The sequence below is a fragment of the Ciona intestinalis genome, chromosome 10 (genome assembly GCF_000224145.3).
Source record: "Ciona intestinalis chromosome 10, KH, whole genome shotgun sequence".
In the NCBI taxonomy this organism is placed as follows: Eukaryota; Metazoa; Chordata; class Ascidiacea; order Phlebobranchia; family Cionidae; genus Ciona; species Ciona intestinalis.
This window is the reverse complement of record NC_020175.2, coordinates 4,374,818-4,394,695: the sequence shown is the minus strand read 5'-3', so window position 1 is coordinate 4,394,695 and position 19,878 is coordinate 4,374,818. Positions and strand designations below refer to the sequence as shown.

The 19,878-nt window shown below is 39.8% G+C and overlaps 1 protein-coding gene across 5 annotated transcripts in view; it reads right to left on the bottom strand.

The window, feature by feature from the left end:
- Positions 1–6,756: 6,756 nt before the first annotated feature.
- The window catches only part of ets (Ets protein), a 32,813-nt gene continuing 19,691 nt past the window's right edge, over positions 6,757–19,878 (bottom strand). For 2 of the 5 annotated variants that reach the window (XM_026836217.1, XM_026836218.1), the window contains exons 2-13: positions 17,004–17,217; positions 12,694–12,953; positions 12,521–12,605; positions 12,250–12,344; positions 11,925–12,091; positions 10,442–10,645; positions 10,179–10,250; positions 8,883–8,939; positions 8,689–8,736; positions 8,353–8,542; positions 8,069–8,201; positions 6,757–7,999 (exon numbers count right to left, since the gene is read on the bottom strand). In XM_026836217.1, coding sequence (XP_026692018.1) covers positions 7,370–7,999; positions 8,069–8,201; positions 8,353–8,542; positions 8,689–8,736; positions 8,883–8,939; positions 10,179–10,250; positions 10,442–10,645; positions 11,925–12,091; positions 12,250–12,344; positions 12,521–12,605; positions 12,694–12,953; positions 17,004–17,042 — 1,980 coding nt within the window. In that variant the 5' untranslated portion in view covers positions 17,043–17,217 and the 3' untranslated portion in view covers positions 6,757–7,369. 5 annotated transcript variants of the gene reach the window in all.

Here is a 19,878-nt window from a genome sequence, read left to right as displayed (position 1 = left end):
CGCTGGGTTGGAGCAATGTCCGTTAAATATCTTGTCCAAGGACACATATGCCGACCGGTATAGTAATTCCGTATTTTTTAAATTATTTTTTACCAAATTTTTATTTATATATTTTTTTAAAATTTTGCATGAATTTTTAAATTTTAGTGACCGTTCGGTTGGAGCAATGTCCGTTAAGTGTCTTGCCCAAGGACACATATGCCGACCAGTATAGTAATTCCGTATTTTTTTAAAAAAAATTATATTTTTTAAAAAAATTTATATATTTTTTAAAATTTTGCAGGAATTTTTTAATTTTAGTAACCGCTGGGTTGGAGCAATGTCCGTAAAATATCTTGCCCAAGGACACATATGCCGACCAGTATAGTATTTCCGTATTTTTTTTGTAAAAATTATATTTTTTTTTAAATTCATATATTTTTTTTAAATTTTTCATGATTTTTTAAAATTTAGTGACCGCTGGGTTGGAGCAATGTGCGTTAAATATCTTGTCCAAGGACACATATGTCGAACGGTATCGTATTTCTCTGTTTTTTTCCAAATTTTTATATATTTTTTTAAAATTTTGCAGGAATTTTTAAATTTTAGTGACCGTTCGGTTGGAGCAATGTCCGTTAAGTGTCTTGCCCAAGGACACATATGCCGACCAGTATAGTAATTCCGTATTTTTTTAAAAAAAATTATATTTTTTAAAAAAATTTATATATTTTTTTAAATTTTGCAGGAATTTTTTAATTTTAGTAACCGCTGGGTTGGAGCAATGTCCGTTAAGTGTCTTGCCCAAGGACACGTATGCCGACCAGTATAGTATTTCCGTATTTTTTTGTAAAAATTATATATTTTTTTTAAATTTATATATTTTTTTTTAAATTTTTCATGATTTTTTTAAATTTAGTGACCGCTGGGTTGGAGCAATGTGCGTTAAGTGTCTTGTCCAAGGACACATATGTCGACCGGTATAGTATTTCTCTAATTTTTCCAAATTTTTATATACTTTTTAAAATTTTGCATGAATTTTTTAATTTTAGTGACCGTTGGGTTGGAGCAATGTCCGTTAAGTATCTTGCCCAAGGACACATATGCCGACCAGTATAGTAATTCCGTATTTTTTGGTAAAAATTATATATTTTTTTTTAAATTTATATATATTTTTTTAAATTTTTCATGATTTTTTTAATTTTAGTGACCGCTGGGTTGGAGCAATGTCCGTTAAGTATCTTGTCCAAGGACACATATGCCGACCAGTATAGTAATTCCGTATTTTTTAAAAAATTATATTTTTTTTTAAATTTATATATAATTTTTTTAAATTTTTCATGATTTTTTTTAATTTTAGTGACCGTTGAGTTGGAGCAATGTCCGTTAAATATCTTGTCTAAAGACACATATGCCGACCAGTATAGTAATTCCGTATTTTTTAAAAAAATTATATTTTTTTTTTTTTTTAATTTATATATTTTTTTAAAATTTTGCAGGAATTTTTTAATTTTAGTAACCGTTGGGTTGGAGCAATGTCCGTTAAGTGTCTTGCCCAAGGACACATATGCCGACCAGTATAGTAATTCCGTATTTTTTTAAAAAAATTATATTTTTAAATTTATATTTTTTTCAATTTTTTAAATTTTTATATATTTTTAAAAATTTTGCTTGAATTTTTTAATTTTAGTGACCGTTGAGTTGGAGCAATGTCCGTTAAATATCTTGTCTAAAGACACATATGCCGACCAGTATAGTAATTCCGTATTTAAAAAAAAAAAAATTTATATTTTTTTTTAATTTATATATTTTTTTAAAACTTTGCAGGAATTTTTTTATTTTAGTGACCGTTGAGTTGGAGTAATTCCCGTTAAGTGTCTTGCCCAAGGTCACATATGCCGACCGGTACCGTAATTCTCTATTTTTGCCCAAATTTTTATATATTTTTTTTAAATTTTGCATGATTTTTTAAATTTTAGTGACCGCTCACCGCTGGGATGGAGCAATGTCCGTTAAATGTCTTGCCCAAGAACACATATGCCGATCAGTATAGTAATTCTCTATTTTTTGTCTGGTCCATGTGTTGTTTACTTTCCATGTTTTGTTTATTTGATGTTTAGATTCCTAAACCAACTCTTGTCCCATATTCCATACCCATATAAAATAAAACCACTTAACCAAAGACTCAATACACAACCTCATAGGCCTTCACTTCTACATTGGTGCTCTTTTGTACACACTTGCAGCCTAGCTCTCTTAATCCACCATTCCAAACACTTTACCTCGTAACTTTATTTACGTTTTGTCGTTTACATTATTTTGTTTTCAGTTATATAAGGGTGGGGGAAAACGGGACATTTTTAGCACATATTTAATATTCGGATAGTGGTACAAAACAATACGCCCCACCTTCCCTCACCCTCATATATACCTCATTCTAAATGTACTTTCTTCTACCATACATAACCCTAAAGTAACCCAATGAAAGATTTCCAACAAGCTTTATTAAAAGTACAATAAAAACATGACTGTGCAATAATTTAAACACATTTCATAAACTTCATAATTCTTCCTTCTTTCATCCGCCCAGCTTGAATTGGTTCGGGATCCTATAAAATAGAACTTGCATTAATACTGGATAATTTTATATAAAAATCGTCGGCTTTAGTTTGAAAGCCACTGCACCACGACAAGGTACCGACGAGTTAGCAGTGGAATTGTGTGTTTTGGTGTGTTTGAATTTGGATTATTTGTGTAGTTGTGTTTATGCAACGCTGCTGGGTTAACCACTACTGACATTCTGCCTGCAACAATTCTAATATAACTATGCAGAGAAATAAGAACCTGTAAAAAGAAAGAGAAGAAAATCTAATCCCTAATGTGGGGGGGAATGAAACCATTTGCAACCTGCAAGAAAGTGTTATTTGGAGCTATGCCCTACTTAAAAGAATAACCCTAAACCCAGCATTGTTGCGCAAATTTACTTTTTTATGGAGAGCCTCTTCGTGGTAAGTCAACAAAAATACGAAGCGTAAAGGGACGAGCGAGTGACAAAAATGATACACACGAAGTGCAGCTATTCTCACCAACAAAAAGTTGGCCCACGCTCGAGAACTCCCCCCTAAAGCCCTAACGTGCTAGTAATAAATTCACGGTACCGTTCACCAGTACTACAATTTGTACCGTACTGGTGTTGAAGCTGGTGTTCCATCCACTCCTCTTCGTCCTCTCCATCTGCAGGACCCGGATACAATTCTACCTTTACTTTCTTCCTGTATGAAAACAAGTGTTAATAATTTGAACCCACACAAATAACAAACCCTTTGCCATAAAAGGCTATATACGACTGGATATACCCAGTCAATTTTTCTGCATTGGACAAAAACAAGTTACCCCCGAAATATTTATTATCGTAACGTAAATCCCACCTTTAAATGATTCCATTAGGTCAAAGATTCCTGATGAATACACGAGGATCCCAAAAATGTAGCACTGCTGACGTAATCAAATTTTCGGCCGCACCCAACCTGTATCTGAAACTAAATTCTAGATTGCCCTCGTCTACCCCATTAAAATTATAGAAACTTACTATACAGATAATAAATTCAATAGAACCAAAGTACACATAAGAAACCAAACGCCAACACTGGCCGAAATACAGAGTGGCATAAAAGCCCAACAATATCAACAACAACGAATGCCAAACTCGGCAACCCGCAAAGCACATCAAAATGTGCAAAACCAAATCAAGAACAAAACATGAGCGTGTAAAAAGCTCAAAAACAAACCAGAAACACAAAACCAAATGACCAACCATACCAGCAAAACAGACTAATGACCGCCAGTTGAGATGCAAGCTTGCAACTGAAAGCCAACACAAAATTCCGAGCAAGAAACCCAATATTAAAAAGAAACAAAAATCTATCTTTCTTGGTTTAGAATGTAGATCCAAAGTTGCCTAAAACGTGTTTTTTTTTCTCTTAGGAGGGCAAGACGCCGGAATTTAAAACACTCTGCCGAAAATGTTGATTCGACGATTTAATTATCACAAAAGCAATGAAACTCAAGATAAAAAAGAAACAAGAATCCATCTTTGTAAGTTGCGAACAAAATTTGCCTAAAACATGGTTCCTTCTTTCTCTGGAGAGCGAAATACGCCCTTTTAGGAATTCTCACACTTTGTTGAAAACGTTGATTCCAGATTTAATCATTACAGGCGCAAAAGTGTTTCTCCTAAATCTGCTGTGTTTCTAAATTCTTTCAAAAATATGCGATGTTATCCAAACGTTTTATAACTCAGACATAGCATACGACCTTTTTTAGAATACTAAATAACGGTAAATATTAGCAATATATTTCATAGGTAGTAGGTGGGGGCAGATGGGACACTTTTTCATACCCTTCTCTGGTCCCAGCATTTGCTTTTAAATAAATAACAACCAAAGAAATATAAAAACTGTATGCTCACGACTCCCATTGGCCGCTGTTAATTGTTTAAAACACAAATAATATATTTGTATTTTTGTTTAAAAACCTTACATTTTTTCTCTGGTCTTATTTGATTGAATATTAAAACATATGTTATTTATGGTAGTACAATGGTATAGAAACCTCTTACAAACATCAATTTTGTTGTCACTTAATATCCACCCATAATACTTTGTGTTTTGGTTTAAATTTTTTTACATTACCCGATGTCCGGAATGTGTGGTAGGCACTTTCACATTATGAGGATGTTTTTTATCCGTGTTCGTGTTTTGAGTCGTCTGGGCCGCTTCCACTTTTCCGAGGCCGTTTATAGTTTCCAAATATTCATCGAACATAAGCAGCGACGCCAATAACTCATACGCAGTGACCCGCCAATGACAAGCAACAATTCGAAGCCAACTCGTCTGCCAAAGCAAATCTTTTGCCCACGACAGTTTTGTCTTCAGCTGCAAGGTTGAACAAACCGACCACACGCTGAACAAACAGTCCAACAAGCTCTCACTTTGCGGCAAAGCAAGCGGTTCAACGAACAGTGAATCTTTCCTATATAATCTACATGTTATGAATACGACCAACGGTCGAAGTTGCCGCCTTCTGGCTTCCCCAGAACGTGTAACGCGAACTGTTTTCTAGACCTTTGAATCAAGCGTATTCTCAGACCCAAGGCGCCTCTCAGTTTGGTCACATTGTTACACATATTTTGACAGATCACTTCATGGCTGGTTTGCTTTCGAATCGTGGAGATTCAAGGCTCGGAACCACAATAATACGGGTGGTTGGACCCGTGAACGTTCGGGAGGAGCAAGCCGCGATTTTACTCCAGGTCACGCGATAGTTGCGTCATAATCTAAGCACGCGACGTCCACGTCAATTACGATCTCCGAAATACATCTTTTTTCAGATTTCTTAAACGCACTCTTCACACTGCGGTTCAAGCTACCGTATTCTTTTCAGCAAGTCCGCAAAAGCTTCATAAACCAAGTCAGTGTCACCAGCAACGGGAAAAACAGAACTTCCGACACCTAAACGGAAACCTATCGCCAACGGTCGAGTACACGCGAAAATAAACAGCAAAAATCAGCCATTGATAATCAATAGCGTGCTGTTTCATGCCGTCGAGTGTGTGTGAGATTACACTGATATACGCAGGCCTATTCTCACTAGTTCAAAACGAGAGCTTGGGCGAGCTATAACATTTTCCCACGTCCTGAACAATTGTACCAGTTTGATCAAATGATTGTAATCGAATTACGAATATTTATACTTCCAAAACACACGTGTCACGCTACTGGATTGAAACTGTACCTTATATGGACAACAAAAATTACCGCAAGATAACCAACATTAAATTGGACCGCTCCTAAAATACAGGGGTTTAATTTTCTTGCTCATTTTTCATTTTCGATCCCCAGTTACAACCGACTTCTTGAAGGGAAAAATACTGATATCACACAAAATATAAGGTCAAATGAACTGCATGCTATTTGTAATGAGCCAAATCTGGTCTGAGTTCCAGGTTCTCGACAAGCACCTCACCCATAAATAGAATTGAACACCATGTTTGTGTAATGATTGGTAATAAACTAGAAGTGGCAGCTTCGGTTCAGAAACAAGCTGTGGGCGTTGACAATGTGGTCGACCAGCAATCAACACTTTTGAAAATATTTAGCGTTTAAAACAATTAGCGCTAAAGTTGCCATTTGTAACCCAGACAGTTGATAAAAGGCGTGGAACCACCAAATACAATTGATTTTGTGCTAAAAACGTTGCCCATTTCTGTTTTCAACAAGTATTTTTGGATGCAATAATTCACACCATTCTCTTCTGCTGCTGTCACGGTTTAAACCTTGCTGTTGAAACTGTCAATCTTATTTCCAAGTGGCAGTAGGGTATATGAGATGAGGTTTAAATGGGGCGAGAAAACGCGCAATTCATGTGGTTGGGGGTTATGGCTGCGATGGCCTAATTGTTACAGCTCTTCACCCGAAAGCAGTTCAGGCGTGCCATCAATCAGCACCGCAAACCGACACCAGTAACTTCCTTGTCAAGGAACAGAGCAAAGGTGCCAGAACTATGCAAACAACTGTACAGTCTTGTACCAATTTATCAGATTATGCGTCTCCGGCTATCTCATATACCCTATACAAGATGTATCACCAACAAGAGAAGGTAATAGGTTTCACTGTACAGCGATGGACTTGTAAAACAATCTATCGGTTTGTTACGTCATTGACCTCGGTTATGCATGAGCGAATCGGTATAGAACTGCCTTGTTGAAGTATTGATATTACATTTTTTTTGCATTTTTCGTCTTTTTATTGAAAATTAAAAAGCGAAGAAAACGTAGCAGTAAAAAGACGCAATTCTAGAAAAGTATGAAGTTTGTATAGGCCCGTTCAAAAAACATGAAATGATCTATCATACTATAATATATGTCATTATGGAAGCTGATTTCCATTTTTTTTTAAATGGACAGTACGGGAAAATCGCGCTTATGCTGTTAGGGGGAAAATAACATTATTTTCGGGGTTAAAAAACGAAATGTGTATTTTAGCAGTGCCCGCACTGTNAAAATAAGCGAAAACCAACGTCGCAATGACATTGTAAAATGCATAAATACGTAACCGCAATAATTGAAGAAAGTATGTAAAGACAGCTTACATAGAACTCGCTTGAAGACGTATAATGATTGTGCTTTAGGGGACTGCTGAAGCAGAATATTTACAATATGTAGCAGTTAAATAGGAACAGACCTATACGAGTCTGAACTTTGAATTGCACAGTGCGTAGGATGCCTGAAGGTTATTTGGAACTATGTAACTAAATGTATTGTGTTTAACCGTTAAATAAACACCAAGAAAATAAGTATGTGGAGAAGCTCATGAAGATATTGTCTATGGTATGTTCAGTATAAAACACCAGAATCTATGTTTATCTGTTCTAGAGGTTTGTGATACGCGTTTTGCTGTAGCGAGCCTGCAGGAGCGACCGAATACGCCTCTTGGCCGCAAGTGTACATGTTTGTCGGTGACGTCATTGGTTGTGACGTCATATTGTGCGACGTCATGGTCGAAGAATAAGGTGTTTCGTAAGAAGACGGTGCAAACTGTCCCGGTGTGGAATAGTAGGACGTTGTCACAGGATTGGAAGATATATTCTGTGGGGGTACTGTGTATGGGGCGAAATTGTTTGGAGGGTGGAAGTTGTAGGGGGTGTCAGGAAAGTCCCCGGCGGACCCACCTGCAGAGGAAGTGCTTCTTGCTGAGGAGATTTCACCAATGCTTGGAGGCGCTTCATACCCGTTGCTATAGTAACCGGAAGCGGAGTGCTCCGACCAGGAGTGACGCTCATTGTATTCGGAGGAATGAGGCGGGTAGATTTGAGGAGGAAGGTGTCCGGAGCTGGAGAATGGATGTTGAGGAAAGACGGAGTCATCCGGGGTTGGAAGGTGGAAGCTTGGAGCGGATGATGACTCTGTGTCCGAAGTGGAGTAAGAGTTCTTCATTGACTCGGCATAGCTTGGTAAACGAGGTGTCTGGGGTAGGGATAGATGTTAAGTTATTTGGTTACTAGGGTTAGATGTCGTAAGGTTGGTGACGCTTACCTGTGTGTAAGTATAACCGTATCTATCAGAGTTGTTTGTGACTTGTATTGCTTGTGCGAGACCATGGAAGTCGAACTTGTAAGCATATCTCTTGCCGTGAACCTTCGTCATTATGTTCTTGTCGTAGTAATATCTGCAAGTAGAAATAGATGTTGCAATTCGGAAGAAATAGTGACTAAAAACTTATTGATATTTTCTTTACACCAGAGATATCCAAGCTCCTCATGCTCTTACAGCACTATGTTGTGTAGACGCCATGTAATCTACTGAGATATAATAACTACCTGAGTGCTCGGCTCATTTTATCATAGTTCATGTTGGGTTTGCTTTTCCTCTCTCCCCATCTACGAGCCACCTCATCCGGATCCACCATTTTAAACTCTCCACTCGTTCCCTCCCATGTAATGCAAGTTGCGTTCGCTGGATCGCTCAATAACTCGAGAAGAAACTGCCACAGTTGGATCTGACCACCGCCTAAAGAACAATTGTCGGTTAAACTTGCATTGTGTTTTGGTAATTTTTTTCGGGCAGTAGAAAAACAGTTGTTCTAACGTAATGGACTGCAACAATGTTGATAACGAGGAGCCAAACTCATAATATTAGTTTCAACATCACCGTACCTTGCTTGCAAAGTCTGCTGCATAGTGGACCAAGGAGGTTGTAAGTTTCTGTGATGAAAATATTTGTTAGCTCTTACACAAATTAGCATTAACTGTAAAGTGTAAATAAGTGAACAAAAGCTTAACGCCCTTTTCGAAACCAAAGTTAGAAAAAAGTTTGAGTAAAATACACTATATCATTACGTCATATTTACCTTCGACGGAGAGTTTTTCACCAGATGATTCCGATCCTTGGTAAATTGCTCTGTAATCTGCAAGTAATACAAAGCAATGGTTACAAAACAACACACCTAATAACTTAAAAAAACTAACAGGTGAAAACTGAAATTAAATTTGAGCAGATTTGTGTCGTTTTAGACATTTTTGTCGAGTTACAAATGACGGTTCATGTTAAAATACGTTCGCTTTCCCGTCTACGTCTGATGTAATTCAATTTCCACGCGCACAAGCGACTACCCAACACAAGATAATTGTACACGCATGCCCCAAATGTATTGTTGTCGGCCGGTACTGTTTGCTGGCCAACAAAGTCGAAGCAGAACTTTTACTGCCCGGGTGTTTTCAATGGCGCCCCACTGAACCGTGCAGCAAGTAACGGCAAGTTTAAGTGATTCGATATAGGTCATGGTTTGGGTGAATGGCCGCGTATTAGTGGTGAGGTTATTTTGCAGCTTTATTTCATTTTTCGTACGGATTTGTTTCAAAACAATCCCACAGTGGCCTAAAAGAATCGAGTCGATACAATTGGAAGAGGTTTTAATTTTCGCAGCGCGTGGAGCGACTTAAAATCGTTTTACAACGATTTGTTGCAGTTATGTCAAATGCAGACGAACCGTGTCGAAACTAGGCGCCACTTTTACTGTTTGAACTTTTATATAATTTCAATCGAAATTATTAAGTTTACCCTTTTTGATCCAAGGTTAATTTAAAGTAAAACTATATAAGGAACACTAAATGAGACATAGCGACGGGTTAAATTTATAGAGTAATGTTTAGTTGTAAAAATCTTGGCAACCGGTGCATCGAGCATAAGTATATTACAGCGGTTTGGAGTGTGTTTTGGTGTAAACAATTACGTCACTTTGCAGTATGGCGAATGCGGTTATCCTTGACGCTGCATTCCTAGCCGGTTGCGTAGAGCAAAAACAAAAGCTACCGCAATTTGCCGTAACCGCGGCACCGTAACCAAAGTGTCGTGCTTTGCCTCGAATTGCAACTCCGTCGGCAGCGACCCGCGAGCCAAGCGGTCGGGATCCTAAACATAGCCGACCGCAATCCGGAGCCTTTGGGGCGGCGCACAGTTATCGTATTGTTCGAAGCGACGATGGATTAGGGGCACAGCTAAATATGACGTAATGCACTCTGAAATGCAAGCGTTGGCACAGCTCAAAGCGAAAGTGGACCCAGGTCAATTACCGCCTCGGTTTCGATTCAGATCTCTCTCCAAGTTTTGACACGTACAAGTATAATGTTGGTATAAGAACGCTTACCTTCGATGGTGAGTGGAGACGACATCGTCCCGAGTTTTTCGGATTTTATAACTGGCAGTTGGTGCAATGCGGCTAAAATAAGAAAAAGGTTTTATTACATCTCAAAAACGATAATAATTTCAGTGTCTTTGCATACTTAAAATCGCGCTGATTTCAAAAAAAGAAATTTAACAAAAATATTTTTTTTCTAGAAAATCTTTGCTAAAATGCGTTATTGTATATTTTACGTTGCTGCATTGTTTAAAAATTCTAACCCATCTCACCCTGCTTTAGAAACTTAAGGTGTTGGACAAGAACCTCGCTGTTATATCTTGTCGTGTATCTTGTCAAGTCTTCAACATTCATTCGGCATAGTTCGGTCCCAGTAACAGAGCTAAACTTGGTGAGATCAATATGATGGAGACCGTATTCATTTACCACCCATTCCAACCATGCAGTGACGTGGCATGGACTCCAAATTAAAGGGTCTGTTAAAAAATTGGGTTACTTAAAAATCGGTTGGAGTCTGTTAAATTAATTTGGGTTACATAAGATGATAATTTGTGCTTAAAGATTTCGTGACGATTTTTCTCTTGCTTGTTATTCGATATGGGCGGGGCCCATTACGGTCGAGACACATTAGGGGACCTGTGCTATAGAGGGCAAGAGGGCCACATTGCACCTGCGCTTAGAGTATTTTTTATGATGTTTGGTTTGAAAATTCGGGATGAACATAAATCGTCAGCAGACATTTTTTCTTAGGTTGGGTTGTAGAAATTATATATAGTCAATTTTTCTTATTGGATAAGAGCCATGTATGCGCTACATAGACTTAACCTTGAACCGTCATATTTGTGATTTAAATTAGAAAAGTGGCCTCGAAGCTGCATCCGTTTAAAACAAGTTGTAAGAAAGGTTTGGTTGCTCAGCTGTTCATAGCAGAAGTGGGATGCACCTGTTGCTGTATACATCCCAACCAATTACGTACTTCTGCCTTTTAATATTATACTATGAGTCAGCGCACTGGGTAATCGCCGCTAGCAAGTACTGTGTACAGCAAGGGGACGCGTGGGTTGCAGGTTTAATTCGGACAGTAGCAAACCTTATGTCTGTTGTCAGGTCGTGCCCCACCAGTCTCAACCCCTGTCAAATCTATCCTACGACACCTCATTGTCGTGCGTGGGCCGTTTACACAGAGATTAACGAAGGGCTTGTTGTATCTTAAGGGTTGGCAATAGAAACTTTCTATATTGGGGTGATTCGCGACGGTATTTATTAACTGTTGCAACTTTTTGCCCCACGTGCCATATTATATGAGTCGCAAACGGAACCCAATCGTCTAACTCATGCCATCAACATAATATTTGGTGCCTCCACATTTTATGACGCGTATAAGCTATTAAAATCTCACTGCGGTTTCATTTTCGAAGCCACCGCCACGTTCTAGGGTTAAATTGTTCTCGCAGCCGCAAAATAAAACAGGTATACATAATTCAAACGTTCTCACGCAACTATGTACAAGATCCGTATACACATTTGTATTTGCGAACCCCAAAATTTTATGTTTCTCGTAAAATTGGTTCGCTTTTGATCAAAAAACATTGTCAAAATGAATTAAAACGTCTTTTTAGAGTCGTGAAGGTATTATTTTGTAAATTTTCGTTGTTTACTACCGAATGAACAATAAAATAGGGTAAAACATAAAACAACTTACTTCAACCTATATAAAAACTACTGATAATAATCATTTCTGTAAAATATTTTCACCTGCGGGCACAAGAACTCTTTTGTTCTTTTTGTTTCCTTCGGATGTTGAGAAACCATCTGTTGATGATCTCGGATCTTCTCCCGGAGTTCCGGATGCAGGAGCGGTTGGGAAAGTTGACCCGTTGCTTATTTTATTTGGATGCAGTGATCTTTGAGGAAGAGGGTGCCTAAAAACATAAAAAATGTAGTTTTATACTCTTTTTGCTGGCATCATTTGTATCATAACCAAAGAATTTCACGTTCGATGCACGGTGATGCTACCATTGTTGGCGTGTGCTTCTATTGGCTAAAATTGTTTATTGGCTAAGTTGGTATAAATTCTTACCCTGCTGCTTGTGGGTTGACTTGATCAAATCCAGCACCGTCGCATCTTTCTGTCTTCACTCCGTACATTGCATTGCACGGGTAGTTGAGTGGAGGCTGCAAAGATATGTTTTAAGATAGAATTTTTATAATGTAAAGATATTTTCATCTGAAACAAAAAAAATATGGTGCCTATATAGCTCTATAATAATCTTAAAGCCTGTAACTGGAGCTTTAAAACATAATCGGTTGTAGGTTTATGCAAGAATAACATTGAATATGCTTTCACTTACCGTTGCGTAATTAGTTGTAGAATCGTAAGTTTGCATCATGGGGCTGCCTGCTTGTTGTTGGCCCCAACTAGGGTAGAACTGAGCACTGTGATAATAAAAAATGTAAATTAGAACCTGTATTGCCGAATTTTTTTTGTTTTTGTTTAGAGAGAAATTATTTGGGTGTAACTTACTTGTAACTTTCCATATCAGCCATTGGGTTCATGGGAAAACCCGGGGACGTGCCCATTATTGCTGGTGACGACGCTGATGACGACACTGATGCCGTAGACGATAATGACGTCAGAACAGAGGGAGAGCTTGGGATGACGTTTGAGGGTGAAGGGATTTCTTTTAGCAGCAGTGACCGGGTTTCGTTGCTTGGTTTAAAAGTTGGGGAATGTTGAAAAACGTCAAAAAGTGAATTATCTTCGCAGACCAATGACAGTGCTTCCTGAAATAAAGGTAACTGTGATCTCACATAAGCAATTTACTGGTCACGCTTTATAATGTGTAAGTACACAGACAGGTGAAAAGTTAAAGTCGGTTACAATTATTAGGAGCTGAAAAGTTAATTCCGTCGCTTGACGCCACCCCTCGAAAACGTGAGGTTTGCACGAAATTTTAAAGCCGGGAACCGGAGTTGTGTTCCCCAAGCCATTTGTCATATCTATGGCGCCTTGAAGACGGCTTTGGTGATTGATACGAAAACAAGATACCCCGGGTTAAGGCTGCATTTAATTGAAAATGGTGGATTATTTTTAACGGTTGACTGCCAATATGACTACTTCGGTGCGAGAAAATTTTGGTTTTGTTTTACAGTGTTTCCTTCGTGTTTAGGACGACGCTAATCGGAACTGCGGTTTAAGGTAGCCGTACTTGGATGCGGGCTATTAACAATGCATATTCGGGGTGGCTTTACGTGCCTTTTAACTTAGAAAGGGGATTCGAGTTTGTTATGTGACGCATCGGGCGTTGTGTATGCTTGTACCGATGGAAAAGTTCTTCGTTGAGGACAGAGGCAGAACTTAAAACGTTTCGGTGGCAATCGGATAAGGGAAGGGCTGAACTGCACGATCTTCCCATTGAAAGTGATTTCTGCCGATCTTGCCCGTGATTGGGTAACACAGCACCACGTGACCCGTATAGCGTCGCCGTGGAAACGGACCGTGTCCAAGCTTGCGAGCACAGGGTGGAGGCCTAAACCACATGATAAGTGCCGACGGTCGTATTGTCGGTTTGGACGCTATTACCGCTTCACCTTATGACCTGGGATGCCGCAGCCTTATTTTAAACGCGGTTCGTCCTCGGGCGAAACTCGAAATAATAATTGGTAGCATTGAAACAACGGAAGCTCTTGCAGTTTCCCGCACGTGTGACATGGGCCATTGTCTTTCAACGGGGCTTGTTTGCACAGACAAATCAAAACACGTCAAGTTGTCACGTCGGCGGGAACAAAAGGAAGATAAAAGTTATGACGGCTCCTAACGGTAAAGGGAGAGACAGAAAGTCGGGTGAGATCATGCCGAACGCACCACCTGTACGGAAAGTGTAAACCTTTACTTTATGGTAACTTAAGCTCACTGCAGTCACACAGCGTTAATGCATTCGGGTATAACCAACAGTAAACACTGTCTCTTTTGTTAGACTAGCGAGAGCTGGTAATGTAGCCTATCGCAACACAACGCATGGCCAAATCTGTTTGGAGTGTAATTAAACAAAAGATTCAGCTAAAAACGGTGCAGCTCGCGTGGGAATCGTGTATTTTAAGTAAGTCTTTTTGGCCTTTAGGGGTCTGGTTTGGCCGTTAACCGCAGTCCAAGGTGGTCTTGCATTTTACGGTTTTAAATTACTCTTACGAGACGGGGAGTCCCCGTAAAATGGATGACGTCATCTCGTCGGGTGCGCAATGTCTCGGTCGTAAAGCGCAGGTAAGAGGTGTACGGATTCGGCTTTTGGAAGCATCACCGTATCATAGGCAATGTAAATAAGCGAGAAAGACAAAGAGTTGAAACCGAGTTTTGAAGTCCGCGAGGCCACACAGTGAGAAACGAGTACGATTGAAGCGGGATGTCTCATATCAACAAAGTGGTCAAGACACGCGAGCAGCGCACGATCCGCAGGCCACCGGAAACTGGCAAAAGTTGCCGCTGAACGCTCTCTTTAAACCGCCCCCAAAACAACCGAAGATTTGTAGTTTTAAATCGATAGGTTTCCTAAACGGCAACGTCTGATGACTGTTTAGATTTAAATTTCGAAATTGGGAGATTTATCTGTTTATTTGTAACTTATGGTCTTTGGCGTCATTGCGGGTAATGCAATTCGGTAATATTAAATTTAAATCGCTGTTTGGGTTTTTTGACTCCTTCGGTGCTCCATTTCGACTGGTGGGTGTAAATGGATACCGAATTTGTAGACAAGAGTCAAGTACATGGCGGATGGCTGAATGAAGTGTTTGGTTTAATTAAAAGCTTCGATTTTTCAGCGTCCAAAACGAGGGGCAGCTAAACCAACTTCGGCGGCGATATGGCTCTCGAATTCCCGCCGAAATCGGCGAAAACACTGTTGGCGGGTATACTCGGCGGAACATCGGCAACGGACAGGTGTGATCCCACCGGGTCGTCGGTCGCGCAAGATTTGCTTTGCCGGTTTCCGGGCGCGTTGAAAATCGCGGTTAACCTTGGCGGAAACATGCGCGGGTCGCCGGAACTGCAGAGGCGAGATAGAATTTGCGGTTTGCGGGGCGTGCGAGTTAACTATGATAATTTGACAACTACACCAATAACATCCGATGCATAGTAAAGACCCTGGGGTGTTTTAATGCGTGTATTGGATAGTGTGAGTTACAACTGGAAAGTGAGTGTTGTTGTTTTGGGAAAATATCTTTTTTCCGGGCGCGATGTTTGCTTTTGGTTGGCAAGTATTTGCTTAAGTATTAATTGCAACTAAAGTTGTTTGCACTGCCATACCTGAGTGTCGGCTAATTGCGTGGCGACATTCGTGACAAGATTTTAACGCCGCTGTAAGTAGGATAACTAACGAGCGATTGATAGGCAGACAGCAGGCGCTTGTTGGCCGGTTACGGGCACTTTAGCAGGACAGCTTCGAGCCGGGACTGACCCTCCACGAGTAGCGATGCTCTTTCAACGTAGCTGAAACTACCAGTGTGCAAATACTGATAGATCGCTAAGTGACTTTCCCGTTGCATAGGGGATGACTGGGATAGACCGATTATTTCCGAAAATGAGCAATAGTCGCCCCTCGAGCTGTTAAACCGCAAAACTCATGAACAATTCGAAATGATTTGTTGAGTCTGGGTTAAAATCTGATAGCGTAACTTGAAAGCGTTCCTATCGCACGCGCGAGACTCTTGACGCAATATCTCGCTCTTCGCAAGCGCGGTGCAGCACAAAAACAACAGAATATAATGGGTCACGCTCAGTTGGGGTTCTTTTGAGTAGTTAACTTGACGCGTACGTCGAAATGGTATGGAGATGATGGCTCCGGTAAAGGTCCGGTGTCGATTGCAATTTTACAAGTTACTGACTATGTAACGCGTTCATCGGTCAGTTTAACACGACCTGATGCGAAACTGGAGCCAATTTTAACCTCGCCAAGAGACAGTGATGAGACCAGAACGAGGGAAATGGTACCTGCGGGTTAAAGTGCTAACCCCCTATTCAAACAAGGGGTACGCGGTAAGTACCATGTACTGCTCTGAGGTGGAAAAAGATCAGGTACTTGCGATATACGGTTGCGTTGAAATAGCGGAAGAGCAGGAAATTTTGGAAATGTTTTTCTAACGAAAATGGATCCTGATTTTTAAAACGATGAGTCCAACACCGCGTGTAGTTCGTCTGCCTTACACTGTAGTTTAATCAATTAGCGTGATATTTCGGGACAGGAAACTCGCAATAAAATGCCGGTTTCATGTCATTTTAAATTACTATAAACATAGACGAAAATAGTCACAAGGTCTATCGGCCATGTTCCATCACTCGGCAGCAGGGAATCTGCGCCAGATGCTACCGCCGTTGCGTTGCCCCACCTACACTAAATTAATCCGGGCCCGGAGCATCAAAAATAGCGACCAACCAGCCGTTAAAATGGGTCAAAAACATAGACCCTTTCGTGGGCCAAGTGCAGCTAGCGCTAAGTCTTTGGGGGCTGGGCAAATCTCCAAACGATTGATGGCTATACCGTTCAATAGTGATGTTTTTGACTGCTGTCTATACTTTGCAAATGTATGGCTAAGTGAGCATTCGGCCGAAGATGCGACTATAAAAAGGTTGCGGCGGGTAGACGTTGGCAATAGCATAACACTACGCGTGAAATTAGGATATTTGTTCACGCTGCTATTTAAAATACATCGTATTTTGAGACCGAAAATCCTTTATTTCTAGTTAATTATTATGTAAAAAAAAGTTATTGGAGCCATTTTTATAACACAGATGCATTTAAAGTTTTTGTTAATATACTTATAAAATATTTTCAATTTATTTACCTTTACGTAAGCTGAGGTATCAGGTACAGTTTGCGTCATGGCGAATCGGCGGGCTCCAAAGTCCTTATTCCCGGCCGGCGGAGTTGTTTTTTCCCGATCTCCAATGGTGATCAGATTTGTCGTTTATTTAAGCAAAAAGTCCTCTCTATATGCTTGCACTTGATTTAAATTCGGATAAACTGGATTTTTCTATTGCTGCAGTTGCAGTGTATGTCTTGCGAGAGTAGGAATGAATAAGTGGGGTATGGGAACCCACGAAGCTATTTATATCGGCCTCCCATTTCATGGGTCGCGTGAAAAGAGAAACAAACCACAGGGCTGGGAAAAAAGCTCGCGGAAAAGAGAGGCCGAAGGTGCCGCGAAAAAATGAATTTGGCACGGGCGCTGATCTGTGGATGTCTTGAAATAATCCTTTTAAAACAGGCGCTTAGAAACTGAAGCGATAATCTTACCCAGCGATTTATCGAGGTTCAAATTTGACGGCTTGCGGTCGCCACGCCCGAAGTAACACTTCTAAAATTTCACGTGCACCAATTCGAGTTTGATATAACCTTTGCCAATTTTCAATGGGCAAAATCGTGCTGCTAATGGTGCGGCATTTAATCGTTTGATGCGGGAACAGATATTCAGCAGTCATACGTCATACCACTGACCCGTGCTTTATACCACTATACTGCGTCTCAATTGCTCAAAAATCCAAACATGCAACACTGTGAGGATACCGTGCAAGTTAGATTATCAATCACCAGTATAATAGGCGTATGCCAAAAAGCTGCACGCGGGCTGCTGTTACGACTTAATCCTCACACAAGGCAGGATGCATACGATGTCAGAGTAACTTGACACTGCTTGCAGCTTTACGAAGATACCGTTAGGCTTACAGATTAAACATAGGAGATAGTTTTAGAAAACCTAACGCTGTTCTGTCTATCGGTTTAACACAAATCCAAATACTCGTTTAAGTATTGCATTGAATAGCAGTGTTTGGTAAAACGTTACCGTTAGAACGCATTATTCCATATTTTCCAATCGTGTTTGTACAATTAACACGTTTTTTTAGAGTATTGAGGATGCGAGTATATATTTCTGTAAATATTCTGTGTTTGCTATTAAGAATAAAAATATAGATTATTTCATCAAAACCTATAGCATATACCGATAGCTGTACATTGTAAGTATAAATTTAGCCCGCTAAAAAGACCTGCATGAAGACAGGAATTGGGTTTAAATAAACAGACCAACGTCACGTATTATAAACAAAAGTACGCAAAACTATGTAGGTGCTCTGTAATAGAAGACCAATATGAACTGTTTAAATGAAAAGCATTATATCGTTTGGCGCAAACTAGACGCCCCACCCACAAGTATCAATATCATATTGCTGGTAGTAAAGTATGGGAGTGCCTACAAAGAAATTTGCGTTTAGTGTCATTGGCGTTTTGACCCGAAAGCTTATGCTGTTTACTAAAAAAAACTTCAAAGTTAAAAAGCTTGGAAAAGGCTTTCATTTGCACCGTAAGCGTTTGAAATAGAGACGGAAAAAGCAGATTAATCGAAATTAATGGAAAGTAGCAATTAAAAATAAATAGCATGGGACCGTGTTTATATCGGGGCTTTGGTAATGGGCGAAATGGTGAAAATATAAACAGGAGTTGTTTGGTTGGGATACAATGTAATCTACCGCGACAAGGCAGACCGAGACGTCTGGTAGTTATATTTACTTTCTACGGATAGTAAAATAAAAGTAGTACATATGGATTGACAACGGAAAAGCCATTGTTTTAGCGGAGACTTGATTTAAGTTCACAACGGTTCGAATAGTAGGTTGGGAGATCTTGTTGCCGGAGGTTTGAATCGGGGTGAGAATACTAAAGCGGTGTTGTAGGTTAAACAGGACGCAGGGAAAACGTAAGATTGTTGAGAGGGTTATACCTTTAAGTTTTGATACGCAGCGCTGGATGACGGAGGATGTTTTCGACGTGTAAATGCAAGTGGACTGTGACCAATTTCGTGCTGGAAGCGACAATTAAATTCCGGTCTAGTTTTTTGTTACATCGATTCGGGGCGAAAAAACGAAACTGTGCAGCGCGAAGGTGGTGGTGTTATAAATTATATTTACATTTTTTATACAGGAAACAAATCACAAATATGTAGGAAGGTTCATGTCTTAGTAATGTGGGACTAATGAACTTTTTTGCCAAAAATACGGGTTTCAAAACACGCAGCAGAAAAACAGCCACCCCTAAAATTCTTTTGGTCAATCCAGAACAATATATGGTATTGGCTATCTAGCGTGCGTCAAGTCTACCGTGTAACAAACCGGGAATCGTCGTTCGTCGCAAAAACACCGCATTTTTGTCTACAGTGCATCCTACATTAACTTCAAGTCAGGTGCCGAGTACTTCTACAATGCCCTGTGTCCTATGCGAGGTCACATTGGCTACAACTGTTTGCGTTAGCTGGAATAATCCGACCGCTAACTCGCACGGTCGATCTCCCCAGAATAGAAGGTACGCGTCATACGGTACCCCTTGCGACAAAGTTAAGACTGACTCATGGAATATTTAAACTTGGTCGGGAGTGTTTCGTTTTAAGTTTGGAAGTCGCGACAGAATATTCGAACTTTGGAAATAAACCACTTGACAACAAAATGCCTTAATATACAGCAAACATGTAAAATCACTTAGGATTAGGACGTCACGTTTTAAACTAATACCGGCGATGTATTCGACTTTATTAATTCATGAAATTTGTCTAACATTTTTACCATAATGCAGGTGTTTTTCCAAATAATTGGCATTTTAAAAATTAATATCTGTCTAAAAAATATGCATAAAGGACGAATAAGAAAACACAATAAACGAATCCGAGCAAT